At 38.0% G+C, this 12,703-nt stretch overlaps 1 protein-coding gene across 1 annotated transcript; it reads left to right on the forward strand.

The window, feature by feature from the left end:
• Positions 1–5,842: 5,842 nt before the first annotated feature.
• dlx3b (distal-less homeobox 3b) lies at positions 5,843–10,356 on the forward strand. The gene is made up of 3 exons (XM_063036958.1): positions 5,843–6,293; positions 7,816–8,006; positions 9,229–10,356. Exons 1-3 carry the CDS (start codon positions 5,960–5,962, stop codon positions 9,532–9,534), a joined length of 831 nt encoding a protein of 276 aa, XP_062893028.1. The 5' UTR covers positions 5,843–5,959; the 3' UTR covers positions 9,535–10,356.
• Positions 10,357–12,703: the final 2,347 nt, after the last annotated feature.

Raw genomic sequence — 12,703 nt, forward strand, 5'->3', positions numbered from 1 at the left:
ATATGAAACTATTCTATAATGGTTCAATATCCAATACTTATGATATGTTGTTGGGAATGACAAATGATTTTTTAGACAAGATTAAAAATCTTTGGGAACAGGATTTACAGACCTCAATTTCTGAAGAAACTTGAAATGAGATTTTTAAATTGGTTAATACTTCATCGCTATGTGCTCGTCATTCCCTCCTACAATTTAAAGTGGTTCATAGGGCTTATATGACCAAGGATAAATTATCTCATTTTTATAGGGATATATCTCCCTACTGTGATAGGTGTAACAATGGAGAAGCTTCACTTATTCATATGTTTTGGACGCGCCATTTAAAAATTCAATCTTATCAGGGGAGTTAGTTCTCTGATAGGATCCAACATTAAGATTAAGCTTTTGCACTTGCTTTGTTCCTGACTTTAATTATATTGTCAAACATGGTGAGGACCTGGGGGTGCACCTGGATGACTGACTTGAGTGGAGCACCAACACAGAGGCGATGTATAAGAAGGGCCAGAATTACCTTTACTTCCTGAGGATACTGAGCTCCTCTGGAGCATGCAGGTCTCTCCTTCACATGTTCTACCACTCTGTTGCCACCAGTACAATATTCTATGTGGCGGTGTGCTGGGGCAATGGTATCAATACGGGTGATGCCAACAGGCTCAGTAAACTGATTAGAAAGACTGGCTCTGTTATAGGAGTCAAACTGGACACACTGGAGGCTATAGTGGAACAAAGGACCCAGTGGAAAGTCCTGCCAATTCTGGACAATGTTTCTCCCTATCTGCATGCTACCTTGGCTGAACAGATGAGCACTTTCAGTCATATACTAAAACAACCGTGTTGCTCCAAAGAACACTATATGAGGCCATTGCTACCCTCAGCCATTAAGCTCTATAATGAGTCAACCTATAGCCAGGGAAGTGAAAAGCCTCTTCCTGTTAGACTGTTTGAGGTAACTTATTTTTTATTCTTTCTTACTTCTCATATATGTATATTTGTATATCTGCGGACTTGTAATGCTACTGTGACACTGTAATTTCCTTTGGGATCTATAAATCTATTGTAGCAAAGCAATTTTTAGTCAGTGCAGCACTTTGTCTTGGAGAAGGTTTTACACTTCTCGCTAAATGCCTTCTGTAACTTTGTACCCAAAATCACACAGCTCTCTGTGTGCAAGTTTAGGATTGAAACTGCTGAAAAACAGCTTGAGGTACTTAATGTAAATGGTCTATTACTTACAATGTTCCCACTGCATTAAAAGAGAACAATTTCACCATAGCAACAGGAAACTTGAATTTCAGGAGTCTGGAGTACCATTAAAGAAAAGTTGAGAAATATTCTGCATGCCAGTCAGTAGCTGAATTATTCAGCAAACATTGACGATGCTGACAACAGTGCCTGGAACTTTATATTTCTTCCGGTGCTGACATTTCAATTACACATTCTCAGCATTTTCTGTCCATTATTTCAACAGCCACAATGTTGTACTCATTCAGTGAAGTGAGTTAACTCTGACTGCCAAAGCTAATAACTGAAGTAAAAACAGAAAATGCCAAAATAATTCAACCAGTTGGCAAGTATCAATGGAGAATGAAATGATAGTTCTGGTCCAAATTTGCTGCAAAAAGAGCAACAATTCTACAAATGCAAAACTCTGCAGAAACTCACAAACTTTTAAGCCATTTGACAGTTGGTTGAGCCCGGAAATGAGGCTTAACTTGCTGTCAAAGTATTTCTGTGGAATTGCCAATGAGCAAGCCCCTGTGCTGCTTAACTTACTGTCAAAGTACCACACAAGGTAACTGCAGGATTAGCAGGCGGGCATACAGCAATGAATAGCTCTGAATAAATTTTGGGCCATTTGTTTATTTTCTTCTTTTTCATTCTCCCTGTATTAGAAAATAGTATTTTGTTTTTGAATCCATAGCTGCATGTTTAACACAAGAGATTCTGCAGATGCTGGAAATCCAGGCCAACACACACAAAACATAGAGAAGGTCAGCAGGTCAGGCAGCATCTATAGAGAAGAAAAAACAGTTAACATTTTGGGCCAAGATCCTTCATCAGGACAGGGAAGGAAGGGGGAAGAAGACAGCTGTATGTTTATTTGTATTGAAAGCAGTGAAGAGGTCACTGTAAAAAAAAAGTAATTAACTCTTTTCTCCAAAATTGAAATAAAGTAAGGAAAATAGAAAACCATTGTTTGTGAATATTTATTGACTATATCAGGACATTTGTTAACTCATACAAAATGTGTAAGCACCTTCAAAACAATGATCCATGACTTTCTGGTATGATTAATAATGTTCCTTAAAGGGAGTATCCTTCTTACACATACCTCACTTCTCAAACCCAGCGTGTATATTGCCACACACCACCATGACTAAAGCAAAATGCATAACAGACACATGGATGTGACATGTTCAATATGTACAACACACTCATATTAGGATGAATTTGCTGTTCAGCATACAACTTTTCCTTGCTCTGACAGTGTCTTTAAGCAGTTACACAACAGGTCCCTTTGTAACTGATTGGTGGAGTGTGCCTTCCACTGTATCAAACTGAACACCACATGATAAAAATTGTGCAATTATTTTAAGATTTCCATTTTAAGCAAGTCATAAATTATATTATAATAGGTCTATTTGAATATTGATCAAGTAACTTTTATATATTTTAGATCGTGTTTGCATTATCACTGCTGGCTAATACTAAAATACTGTTGGCAAGGTTACTTAAAATTGAATTTCTCTTTAGAAAGATTAGTCACAAATAAAAAGTTTAAAAAGATGGCAGATTCAAGAAAACTGAAATAAAAACAAGTGCTAAAACACTAAAATACAAGCAGTATCCATGGAAGAAGAAAAGTTAACGTCAACAGCTAAATCAAACTTGGATGGTTTTCCTTGAGGTCAATCAGGCAGAGGAGAGATCTGACAGGTTTATAAAATTGTGAGAGGGATAGATGGAGTAGACAACCAGAATCTCTCATCTAGGATAGAAGTGTGGAATACAGGAAAACACAGCTTTAACACGAGAAGTATAAAGAGGATGAGAAGGGTGTTTTTTTTTACTGAAAGTGGTAGGTGTCTGGGACACACATCCAGGAGTGGTAGTGGAAGCTGATAGATTCTGCCATTCAAGAGGCTTTAAGATTGGCAGATAAATATGTAGGAAGTGGAGGAATTTGGATCATATGCAAGCAGAAGGGATTAGTTTAGTTTGGCATCATAGGCCAAAGTAATTGTTCCTGTTCTGTACTGTTCTATGTAGAACTGGCCAAGAATTGCAAACTCCACCTCTATTCCTAAGTATGGTTGGACTTGACAATTCTACATTGAAGAAACACTAGGTGGCACCATTGTACATTGAATAATTTCCTTTTGGCCAGCAAGATCGGTTAAAAATGTCTTGTGTCTAATTCAATAGTTTGGTTAAAGGGATTTTAACTTGTAATATTATCTATGTGTAAGGCCTTTTCTCACATGTACAGCTTAAGTGTAAATTAGGGTCGAACATTTGAGAATTCAATTTGGTCCCTGCTCATTTTCCATTAGTTTCAACAATAAGCATGAAAACAATGTAGTGTCCTGGAACAACCTTAGCCAAATTTGTTATTGTGGCTTCTATCACAAGTATACTAATAGTATCCTACTACGTTCCCACCACACATAGCCAAATCCAAATCAGTTTCGTTCGCCTTGTATTAATTGCCTGCGCCAGGAGAACGGAGTCCAAAAGCCACTCCAACTGTTGGACCAGAAAAAATCTAGACAGGTGCTGTAATGTTCAGGATGAAATATGACCTACAAATTCATCGTCCCCCGGCGGCATTCAATGTCCTGTATTTTAGCGATTGTTGTTCTACTTATTGCTGCCTGATTTGAACATACGGCCTCCAATATATAACATGTTCAACATTATAACCGAGGATGAATTTCAAGGTGTTTAAGTGGAAGTCACATCTGCCCTTTCGGGAATCCAGCGAGTATTATTTATGAGAAGGTTTGGAAATTTGCCCGAGTATGTCATCTATTATTTATAGATAAATTAACTTAACCTTTAATAACTGCTATTATATTTTAATTATGCAGTTCGTGTTATCACATTGCCATTTGCAGGAGCTAACTGTGTGCAAATTGGCTGTTGTATTTTCCATTCACAGTTCAAAGACTGCTGCATTAGCTGTGAAGTACTTCGCAGCGTCCCATGGTGGTAAAGGATACCGTATAAAGTCAAAGTTGTGCCTTTCTCTAGCGCAATTATTAAAGAATATCCTTGGAGCAGGCAGCAGACAACTTGAAAAGAGAAAGCACCTAAGAGATGCTGACGCGAGTTTTGCCCGTAATTTTTGTTTGCCCACCAACGGCATGGAACGGTGTGAAACGTAAAAGACCTGCGTTGGTTGAAGACATCATAAACTTTTTCGGGTGGAATTGTCCATTACTGAGCTAAATTAATGTCAAGTTTATCGTTAAATTTTGTGTAAAATATTCCGGGATTAGCTAATGTATTGTGATTTGTGGAGCCTTGGTTCACGTGAACACACAATTTAAAACTTGGAATTGAATCTTAATTCACCAGAGAAATGTTTTCAAAAGGGTTTACTTGGAATTAATTAAAGTTTTCAGTTTTTAAACAATCATCTTCTGGCATCAAAACGAAGTTTTCTCAACACTCTTGAAATAAAGCAGCTTTCTAAACAGCTGGATTAATTTTGTCCACGGCCTGTATTCTTTTTTTTTCTGAGTATGTCAGGTAAACAATTCGTCATCCAGACAGCGAGGCAACAGTAACTCGGCGCTTCTAGCTGGTGTAACTCTGCGGGGGTAACTGTGGAGAACACCTTTGGCGGCGGCTGCCGTGACTCACACACGGCATCTCTGGTTTCCAGCTTCTTCTGGGCGCGCGGTGGAAAGGTGTTTCGCAAAAGGTGGAGACAGCATTGTTTTTCTGTGTGTGTGAGGCGTCTGAAACCATGGGAAACTTGCTGCACAGGTTAGACCACACCTAACTCCCAGCAACCAAAACAGTCTGTTGGATTGCTGGAGGTGAATTTTTAGTTTTTTTTTTGCGATTTTGTGGATTTGTAATCTTGCATGAAACAGAGTAAGTGTGTGTGTGTGTAAAATGTGAGTGATCATTGACTACAGATTAAATACACACACACTTAACACATAGACACATACATATACAAACATATACATATATATGTGTGTGTATATGTGTGTGTATATATATATATATATATATACACATATATATATAGTATACCCTTTTTAAACCGTATTCTAAATAAAATAATATTTAACAGTAGAGAACAGAATTTATTAGTTTTAAAACAGCTCTCAGCTCTAACGCTCTCTCAACTATTAGACCCGGAATGCAACGTCAAGTTTGAATTCAACCACTGTAAATATTACGATGCTTCCGTGAATTCTAAGTGTTAAGTACAGATACTTCAAAGGATCTCTTATCTTTTTCCTTCGCAATCTTCCTATATGCGCGCGCTAAAAAAGGGTTAACTTCCACTTTTTAAGAGATGAAGTGAGTTGCCGGCCTGAGGGATTAAAAAGAAGCGCGCCGGAACTTGTTCTAAATTCAGTTTAAATTCTGAAAATGCATGTTTGGGGGGAGCATCTACCAACAGGCAGACACTTTTAATAGTTGAGGAAGAGTGATAATAGACTTGGCTCCAAAACATGAGCGTGGGAAGTCTGAAAAACTTGGGCTGGTTCTGCCGGCGACATCTCTGCAACCAATAGGCTTCCTGTATCCACCCTTCTGTTCCTTATAATTAGGGGTTTAACCACGCTGGGCTCGTTGGGTTACATCAGTTTGCTTTGAGTTGCAATTGCTATAAGGATCTCATCTATACCGAGCAGGGTGATGTGTGCATAGTTTGAGCCTTGCATTTTAAAGATTAAATCGTCTTTTTTGAGTTGTTTTTTTTGGAAGAATGAGTGGGACCTATGAGAAAAAGTTGCCCGGCCTTCTTACGGACATTCAGGGTTCGATGGGATGTCATCCCGCGAAAGATTCTCCAACTCTTCCAGAGTCTACGGCGACGGATGTTGGTTACTATAACCCACAGTCCTGTCATCCGCCGCAGGACTATTATTCAACTTCAGCCTATTCGCAACCAGTGAACCATTATCCGTACCATCAGTTTAATCTGAACAATCTTCCAGGGCCTGGCTCCTATTCAGAGAAGCCCGACTATACTTTCAATAACTCGTACCGTCAGTATGGCCATTTCCACAGGGATCATCAAGTATCAGCGGCCGAGAGAGGTAAGGGTTCGTGAAATTCCCAATCGGTGTCTGAACCTAGAAACACTTTTGGAAGAAAGTCAAACAGAATACTATTTCCAAACGAATGCATTCTCCACCAGAGTAATGGAGAATGACTGCTGGATGGTAAACGTCCGATCACTCCGATAACCCCATTATTGAGTTGTTAACTAATATATCTACAATGACCCAAACCAGCCGAAGCACTGCAGAGTGGCTAATCGGTTGAACATACACAGCATAATAGTACAGTCTCCAGAGGTGAAGCATTCGATAGCCTGGCGCTGTTAAATGCACAAAAGCCCATGCCTACCGAGTGCTACGCAGCGGGATGTACAATACTTTGTAGAGGAATCTCACTGTAGTTTTTCACATGACAGAAGTAACGAGAACGTTCTCGGGTACAGAATACCATGTCGTTAACCAACGGATTTGATAGTGTGAATAAGAAATATTATGCATGTTGACGAGAATATCACATGGGGCAGGAAAACTACGTGTTCGATGCTTACATTGAAACTAGAATCACAGGCGCAAGTGTGAAAATCGCGCTATATATTTAGCTGGGAGAGTATTTTTGAAAACTTGGGTTTTGCATCAATCAGAAACTATAGGAAAAGTTCAGAGGTGATTATCAGCTTGTCTGCTATAAGTTGCATAACACGCTGTTTAAAATAGTTATTCCGCAGAGATTGTTTTCGTTTTGCATTTTTAGGTGGGGCGACCTCATTTTTTTATTTATGGATATATTTGAACCCAACCAGTGTGGCGAGGTTGGGAAATATATCGGATATTGGTTTAGGAGCATAACCAAATTTCAGCTCCTGGTTTGAAAGTACTCCCTCTGGTTAAATGGACAGGAGCAAGTCAGAATGGCCGGCCTCGATACAGTAAACACGCATTTTACATTAGCTATTATGAACTCCCTTTAGTGTTCTAAAGAGGAAAACTGCAGATGAGAACCACAAAATGGCCTCACGAGTCCAAGTGATCTCTGTCGTTGGGTTAGTGATTTCGCTGTAGCACTGTGCATTTTCACTCTGTCAGGATACCTTACCTAATACCCCATGGGCACACTATTTGAGTAAGCATATAAAGTCATGATTAAATAAACATTATATAGGTATGAATGCAACAGGAAACCTGAAAAGTGATTGTACTATTCAAATTAGACAACAAATCTCTTGTACCTTGCAATGATAATTACAAATGATAATAATTACCAGTTCCCTCCCTCTTTCTGTAATTTGTTCAATAAAAATAAACATTGACCTTAGTAGTCGTATGAAAAAGGCCAGGAGTTCTGAGACAGTATGTTTCTTCCATGTCATTAATCAGCGTGATATCCTTGTGCCCTAAAGGAATCTGCCATCTAATTTTAACTCTGTATTCTGTGGAGATTTTTTTTGCATTTACACCGTGAATTAAAATCCCTTGGTTCGGGGGAAATTATTTGTCGGCTGCAGGGTTGCGATACTCGGCCATTCAGAGAATCTTTATTTAAGTTTGTTTTGTGCTTAAGTTTCAGTGAAAGAAGAACCGGATCCCGAAGTGAGAATTGTGAACGGGAAACCCAAAAAGATCCGTAAACCTCGAACAATCTACTCTAGCTTCCAGCTGGCGGCCTTGCAGAAGCGTTTCCAAAAGGCGCAGTATCTGGCTTTACCTGAAAGAGCGGAGCTTGCAGCTTCTCTAGGACTTACGCAAACACAGGTACACTCTAATCTTACGGTATTGCTGCGCCCACTGTTTCTGCATTTCACCCTGTACCCCCGGGCTAAGGCTTGCCCTGAGAAGATGAAGTTAGTATCAGTGTATATTTAGGCTCTACACCTGTTTTGTTGTCGGAAAGGCCGTGGCTTTCTTTTCTAACCCTGTTCACCAGCCGAGATAATGGCTTCTTTTAAATGCCTTAAATGTCCTTCTCTGAACATATTTTTAGAACATTCCACACACTCTCCCAAAGCCGCATTATTTACATTTTCCCACTGTTTCTTTCTCGTAAATTCGCTTTGTAGGTTAAATAAAAATTATTTTCCTTAGATATTTCACTCCTTGTCACTATGCCCTTTTTGTTGTACTGATAATCCCTTTATTATTGAACTTTACAACTTTACCAAACATGCACCAATTGGGATAGTGACAAGCTGCAACATAGAGCATGGGGCAAATTAATGATCTGGGAATAAAGAGATTAGTGGGTATTCATATTGCTCCATTAATGATCAAGTAGGATTCAGCAAATATTTACACCCATTGGGTTTATGTGTATATATGTAAAGGTCTATGAATATATCAAGCTCAGTGTAATGTCTATTCCTCCATCTGAACATGGGGTTATATTATCTTTGCAAGTGGCTAGATAGAAATAAGAAACTGTTAACATTAAGCTCAACTATTTGGAGAAATATATCCTTCAATGCTAACTTTGTTGTTAAAATCCACCATTGCCCATGGCCTGTTTGGCAGAGAAGTTGCAACTCAGAGATTAATAAACAGTCTTCTCTGTTGAGGAACATTAGAAATTGCAGATATGATTGGCACAAAATATTTCAATCCAAAATATTTCTCAGGTATCAGCAGGATTTTTCTTTGTTGTTTTAAGATAGGTTGCCACTGATTACTTAAAGAGCATCCATAAAGTGTAAAACAACTCAGATGAATATTATTTTAGTACTTTACAAGTTTACATCTGTTAAATAGAAAGTACTGTACTAGAGACTAACCAACAGAATGAAATTAGTTTTCCCTATAAATGAACTATGATAAAATAGTTTCTATAATAATTGGTGTATCTATATAATTCTAAGCAATGAATTTATAATGGCAGCAGCTCCTGCTGGATAGTTGCATTTTAACTTTCATGTTCTCAGTACTTTATAACAATATATTTCTCACCGATTCTAATTACTTCATTTCATTCTTTTCTGTCTAGGTGAAAATCTGGTTTCAGAACAGAAGATCCAAATTTAAGAAGTTATATAAAAATGGGGAACTCACAATGGAGCACAGTCCCAATAATAGTGACTCAATGGCATGCAATTCACCTCCTTCTCCAGCTATTTGGGAGAGCCACAGTTCGACTAGGAATCCCCTCCAGCATCAGACCCCACATAATTCTTCTCAGAACTACCTGGAAGACTTCAATCACTGGTACCCAACACACCCCTCAGGCTCTCACTTATCAGCAACAAATTCACTGCACCAGCCCCCAGCTCAGAGTACTGGAGCAGTCTATTAAAACTTTAATTTTTACTTCAAAACTTTGAACTTCTTGTCTATTGCTGTTTTGGAAAACAACATCAGAGCTTACATGTTTCTAGTGAAGTTTAATATGGGCAGGGGAGAAACCTCCTGAGAGAATGAATAAATAAAATTCAACACCCACAGTTCATGAAGAACCAGGGTAGAAATGAATTAGTCATCAGAACAACCAAGTAACTACAAGAGTCCCACACTCCCTTCCTTGTGTACATGTAGTAATACACATAAACCGTAAATAATAACAACTGTATATCAGGAAGAAAAAGCTGAGCATTTTGTAACTCTTGTCAGTTGTCAGATTGTCACTGTACAAAGAACTGATAATTTTCTCAATTTCAGTACAAACAATATTCTGCATTCTTAGCCTATGTTTAATTATGTTATTTAATTTTTTGGTTTATTGGAGTGGTTAAATTATTACTGCCTGTATATTATTAGATTAGTGACCAGTTTCTTTGATGTAGCAGATATAATGTATCCATTGAATCATGCCCAATGCAGTATAATTAAAAAAAGGAACTTGCTGTAAAATAGAAACTCAATTTGCAATAGACGATATGATGGAGCACAATTTTTCTGACAAATAACAGGAACTGTATTTATGATATTCTGTCTGAGATTATCTTTTTTTCTAAAAATGCTCATAAAATTTTACACATTAATTGTAGAATAATAATAAACAACCTTGCGGGTACTTTTCAAGAACATGTGTGACACTGGGAGGAATTCCTCAAAGAGATCAACATTTCATTGTAATAATTTGGCTTGTAAAGGACACTCAATGGACAATAACTTCTGCTGTAACTTATGATCTGTTTTGTAATAAAATCTTTTAAATGTTTGGTTGATGATATCCTTGAGAATAATGATAATAAAACTCATCATTCCATAACCTGTTTACTTGCCTTATTTTGGAAAATGAAGTAATAAGGCCACAAAATGATTGGCAAAACATTTAGCAAAACTTAAACTGACTTGAATTTGAATACTTACATTACCACCTCATTAAGTCTTAAAAGTCACCATAAATAATTGAATATTAATACTTTAACACTAATTAGATTTTATTCGAAGTGCCATTTTTGGAGATGTTTATCTCTATCCAGTTAGAGTAAATGTACCATTTAAAGGGTATGGTGACCCAAAGTTACACCTGCATTGCACTGACCACTTGAGGCAATCTAACTATTTTAAAAAAGTAAAGAATGATTCACTAATTTAAATTCTGGACCATTTCCTTGATCATACGTAGTTAAAACAGCGAGTGCCGAAAATATAACAAAGACTTATAACTAAATGAAAACTATCGGAGTTCCGCAAAACGGCAGCAGATGGATAGTAAATAGTTAAAAGTACACACATCTCCTGCTAATAAAGGCAGTTTGGTTTGAGGGCTGCGTGCAAAAGCTCTGTAGGCGACAGCGAGGCAGACATTCTGGAGACACTGAGTTGTGTGGAGCAGGATTTTATTAGGCACGACTGCCAGAAAAAAACTGCTTCATCGCCTGGGGTTAATATCGTGCTAGAACTCACATACCAGCAAGTGCATCAAAGCTGCTGCAATTGCCAGGCTGACTGCAACAGGAGCTGCCGGATTTAACCCCATTTTTCCCGAACTCAGTCTCCAAATATCATCCCGATTCACATTTACAAGGCAGGGGACCTGTACATCGCTTGACAGAAGTGGGCTGGAGTGGTGGCGGGACAAGAGTGCAGAGGAATAGATTGTAACTTGATCCAAATGACAAAATTTGTTGAGCTCTCCCGCCCCTGCCCTGTTACATCTAATGCACCAGGCGAATGTTTAGGATAGAAATCCATTTCAACCATTTTCATTTTCCTCAGGTAATAATTTAAGTGTAGAGATTCAAATAATTAATTCAGAATCGATTCAACAGTAATTACACTTCGGCTTAATTGTGATACTTCATTGTTCAGGCTCACATAAAAATATACGGAAACATAATTCATAACCAGAACAATGAATGTAACCGCTGTAATTAACAAACATTACATATATTAAAACGTAAAGAAACGCCCTGCGCAAGCTTTCACCGTTGTATTTACACCCTCTCATCTGTGTATAAACAAATCCGCGGGTGGTCCATTTTACAAGCTTTCTGGATACAGTATATATTTGTACTGGTTTGCACATCTCTGCATATAGTTGCATGGTGACGCTTCCTTCCTCAGATTTTGAGTACGCATACGAGCGCGGCGTCCTACCAACATATTGCAGTATAAATCCTCACTTTTTACCTAACAGGGACGCTTGTGAGTCAGTTTTGTTTCTCTACTCGTGTACATCGTGGTGCTAGCAGAAAAATAAGTCTGACTAATAGGCACGCTACATTATAAAATACTATAAGTGTTAATTAAAATGATACAATGGAATTCTAACGGCAATCTCTTCCATGCAGTTGAAAGGAATTTATATATCTATAGCAAAGGAGTCGCTGCAGTTTTGAATCATGAGAACGGAACCATACTAAAGCCCACAAAGAACGAGAGGCCAAGAACTTTTCGAATTGCGGTGCTCTGCGGGATGCCTCCCAGATATACAAAGCGAGAATGCGGTCAGCTTCTTGTAATGATATTTTAATAAGTCCAATGATTCCAATTAGTATCAAAAGTATAATTTAAACTATATGTGCACCTCAATGAGTAGTTTTAGTTACATGGATCGTGACACCTGTATAAAAACCATTTGGCGTGAAGAGCTCCCGAATATATACGTCTAAATAATAAATTATATTGCCAGTTAACAAGCAAGACTTGCGGGTGCAAAGAAACTTTTAAATATAAATTTAGAAGGGACAGTTAAAACCCACTTATCATTTATCCGCCATCATGATTAAGCATGCAGACATGATGTTTTATTAACATTACACGCTATTATGTTGTTCCACTATCGAAGCAACTACACTGTAGACTTAATGATGGCTGATTTACAAATAACGTTCCCATTAACGTTCCGCTTGATATAGACTGCATGTGTCGGAATGGTTATAATAAATGACTATATTGTTACAACCGTATTCTATCAATATCTAATGGACGACTTTTACTAACATGCATGGATGTACTCAGTTCTATGTATGGCGGATTGGATGTGGTAAACAGGTGAATGATGCATTGTGGCTGGT

The sequence above is a fragment of the Mobula hypostoma genome, chromosome X1 (genome assembly GCF_963921235.1).
Source record: "Mobula hypostoma chromosome X1, sMobHyp1.1, whole genome shotgun sequence".
Lineage (NCBI taxonomy): Eukaryota > Metazoa > Chordata > Chondrichthyes > Myliobatiformes > Myliobatidae > Mobula > Mobula hypostoma.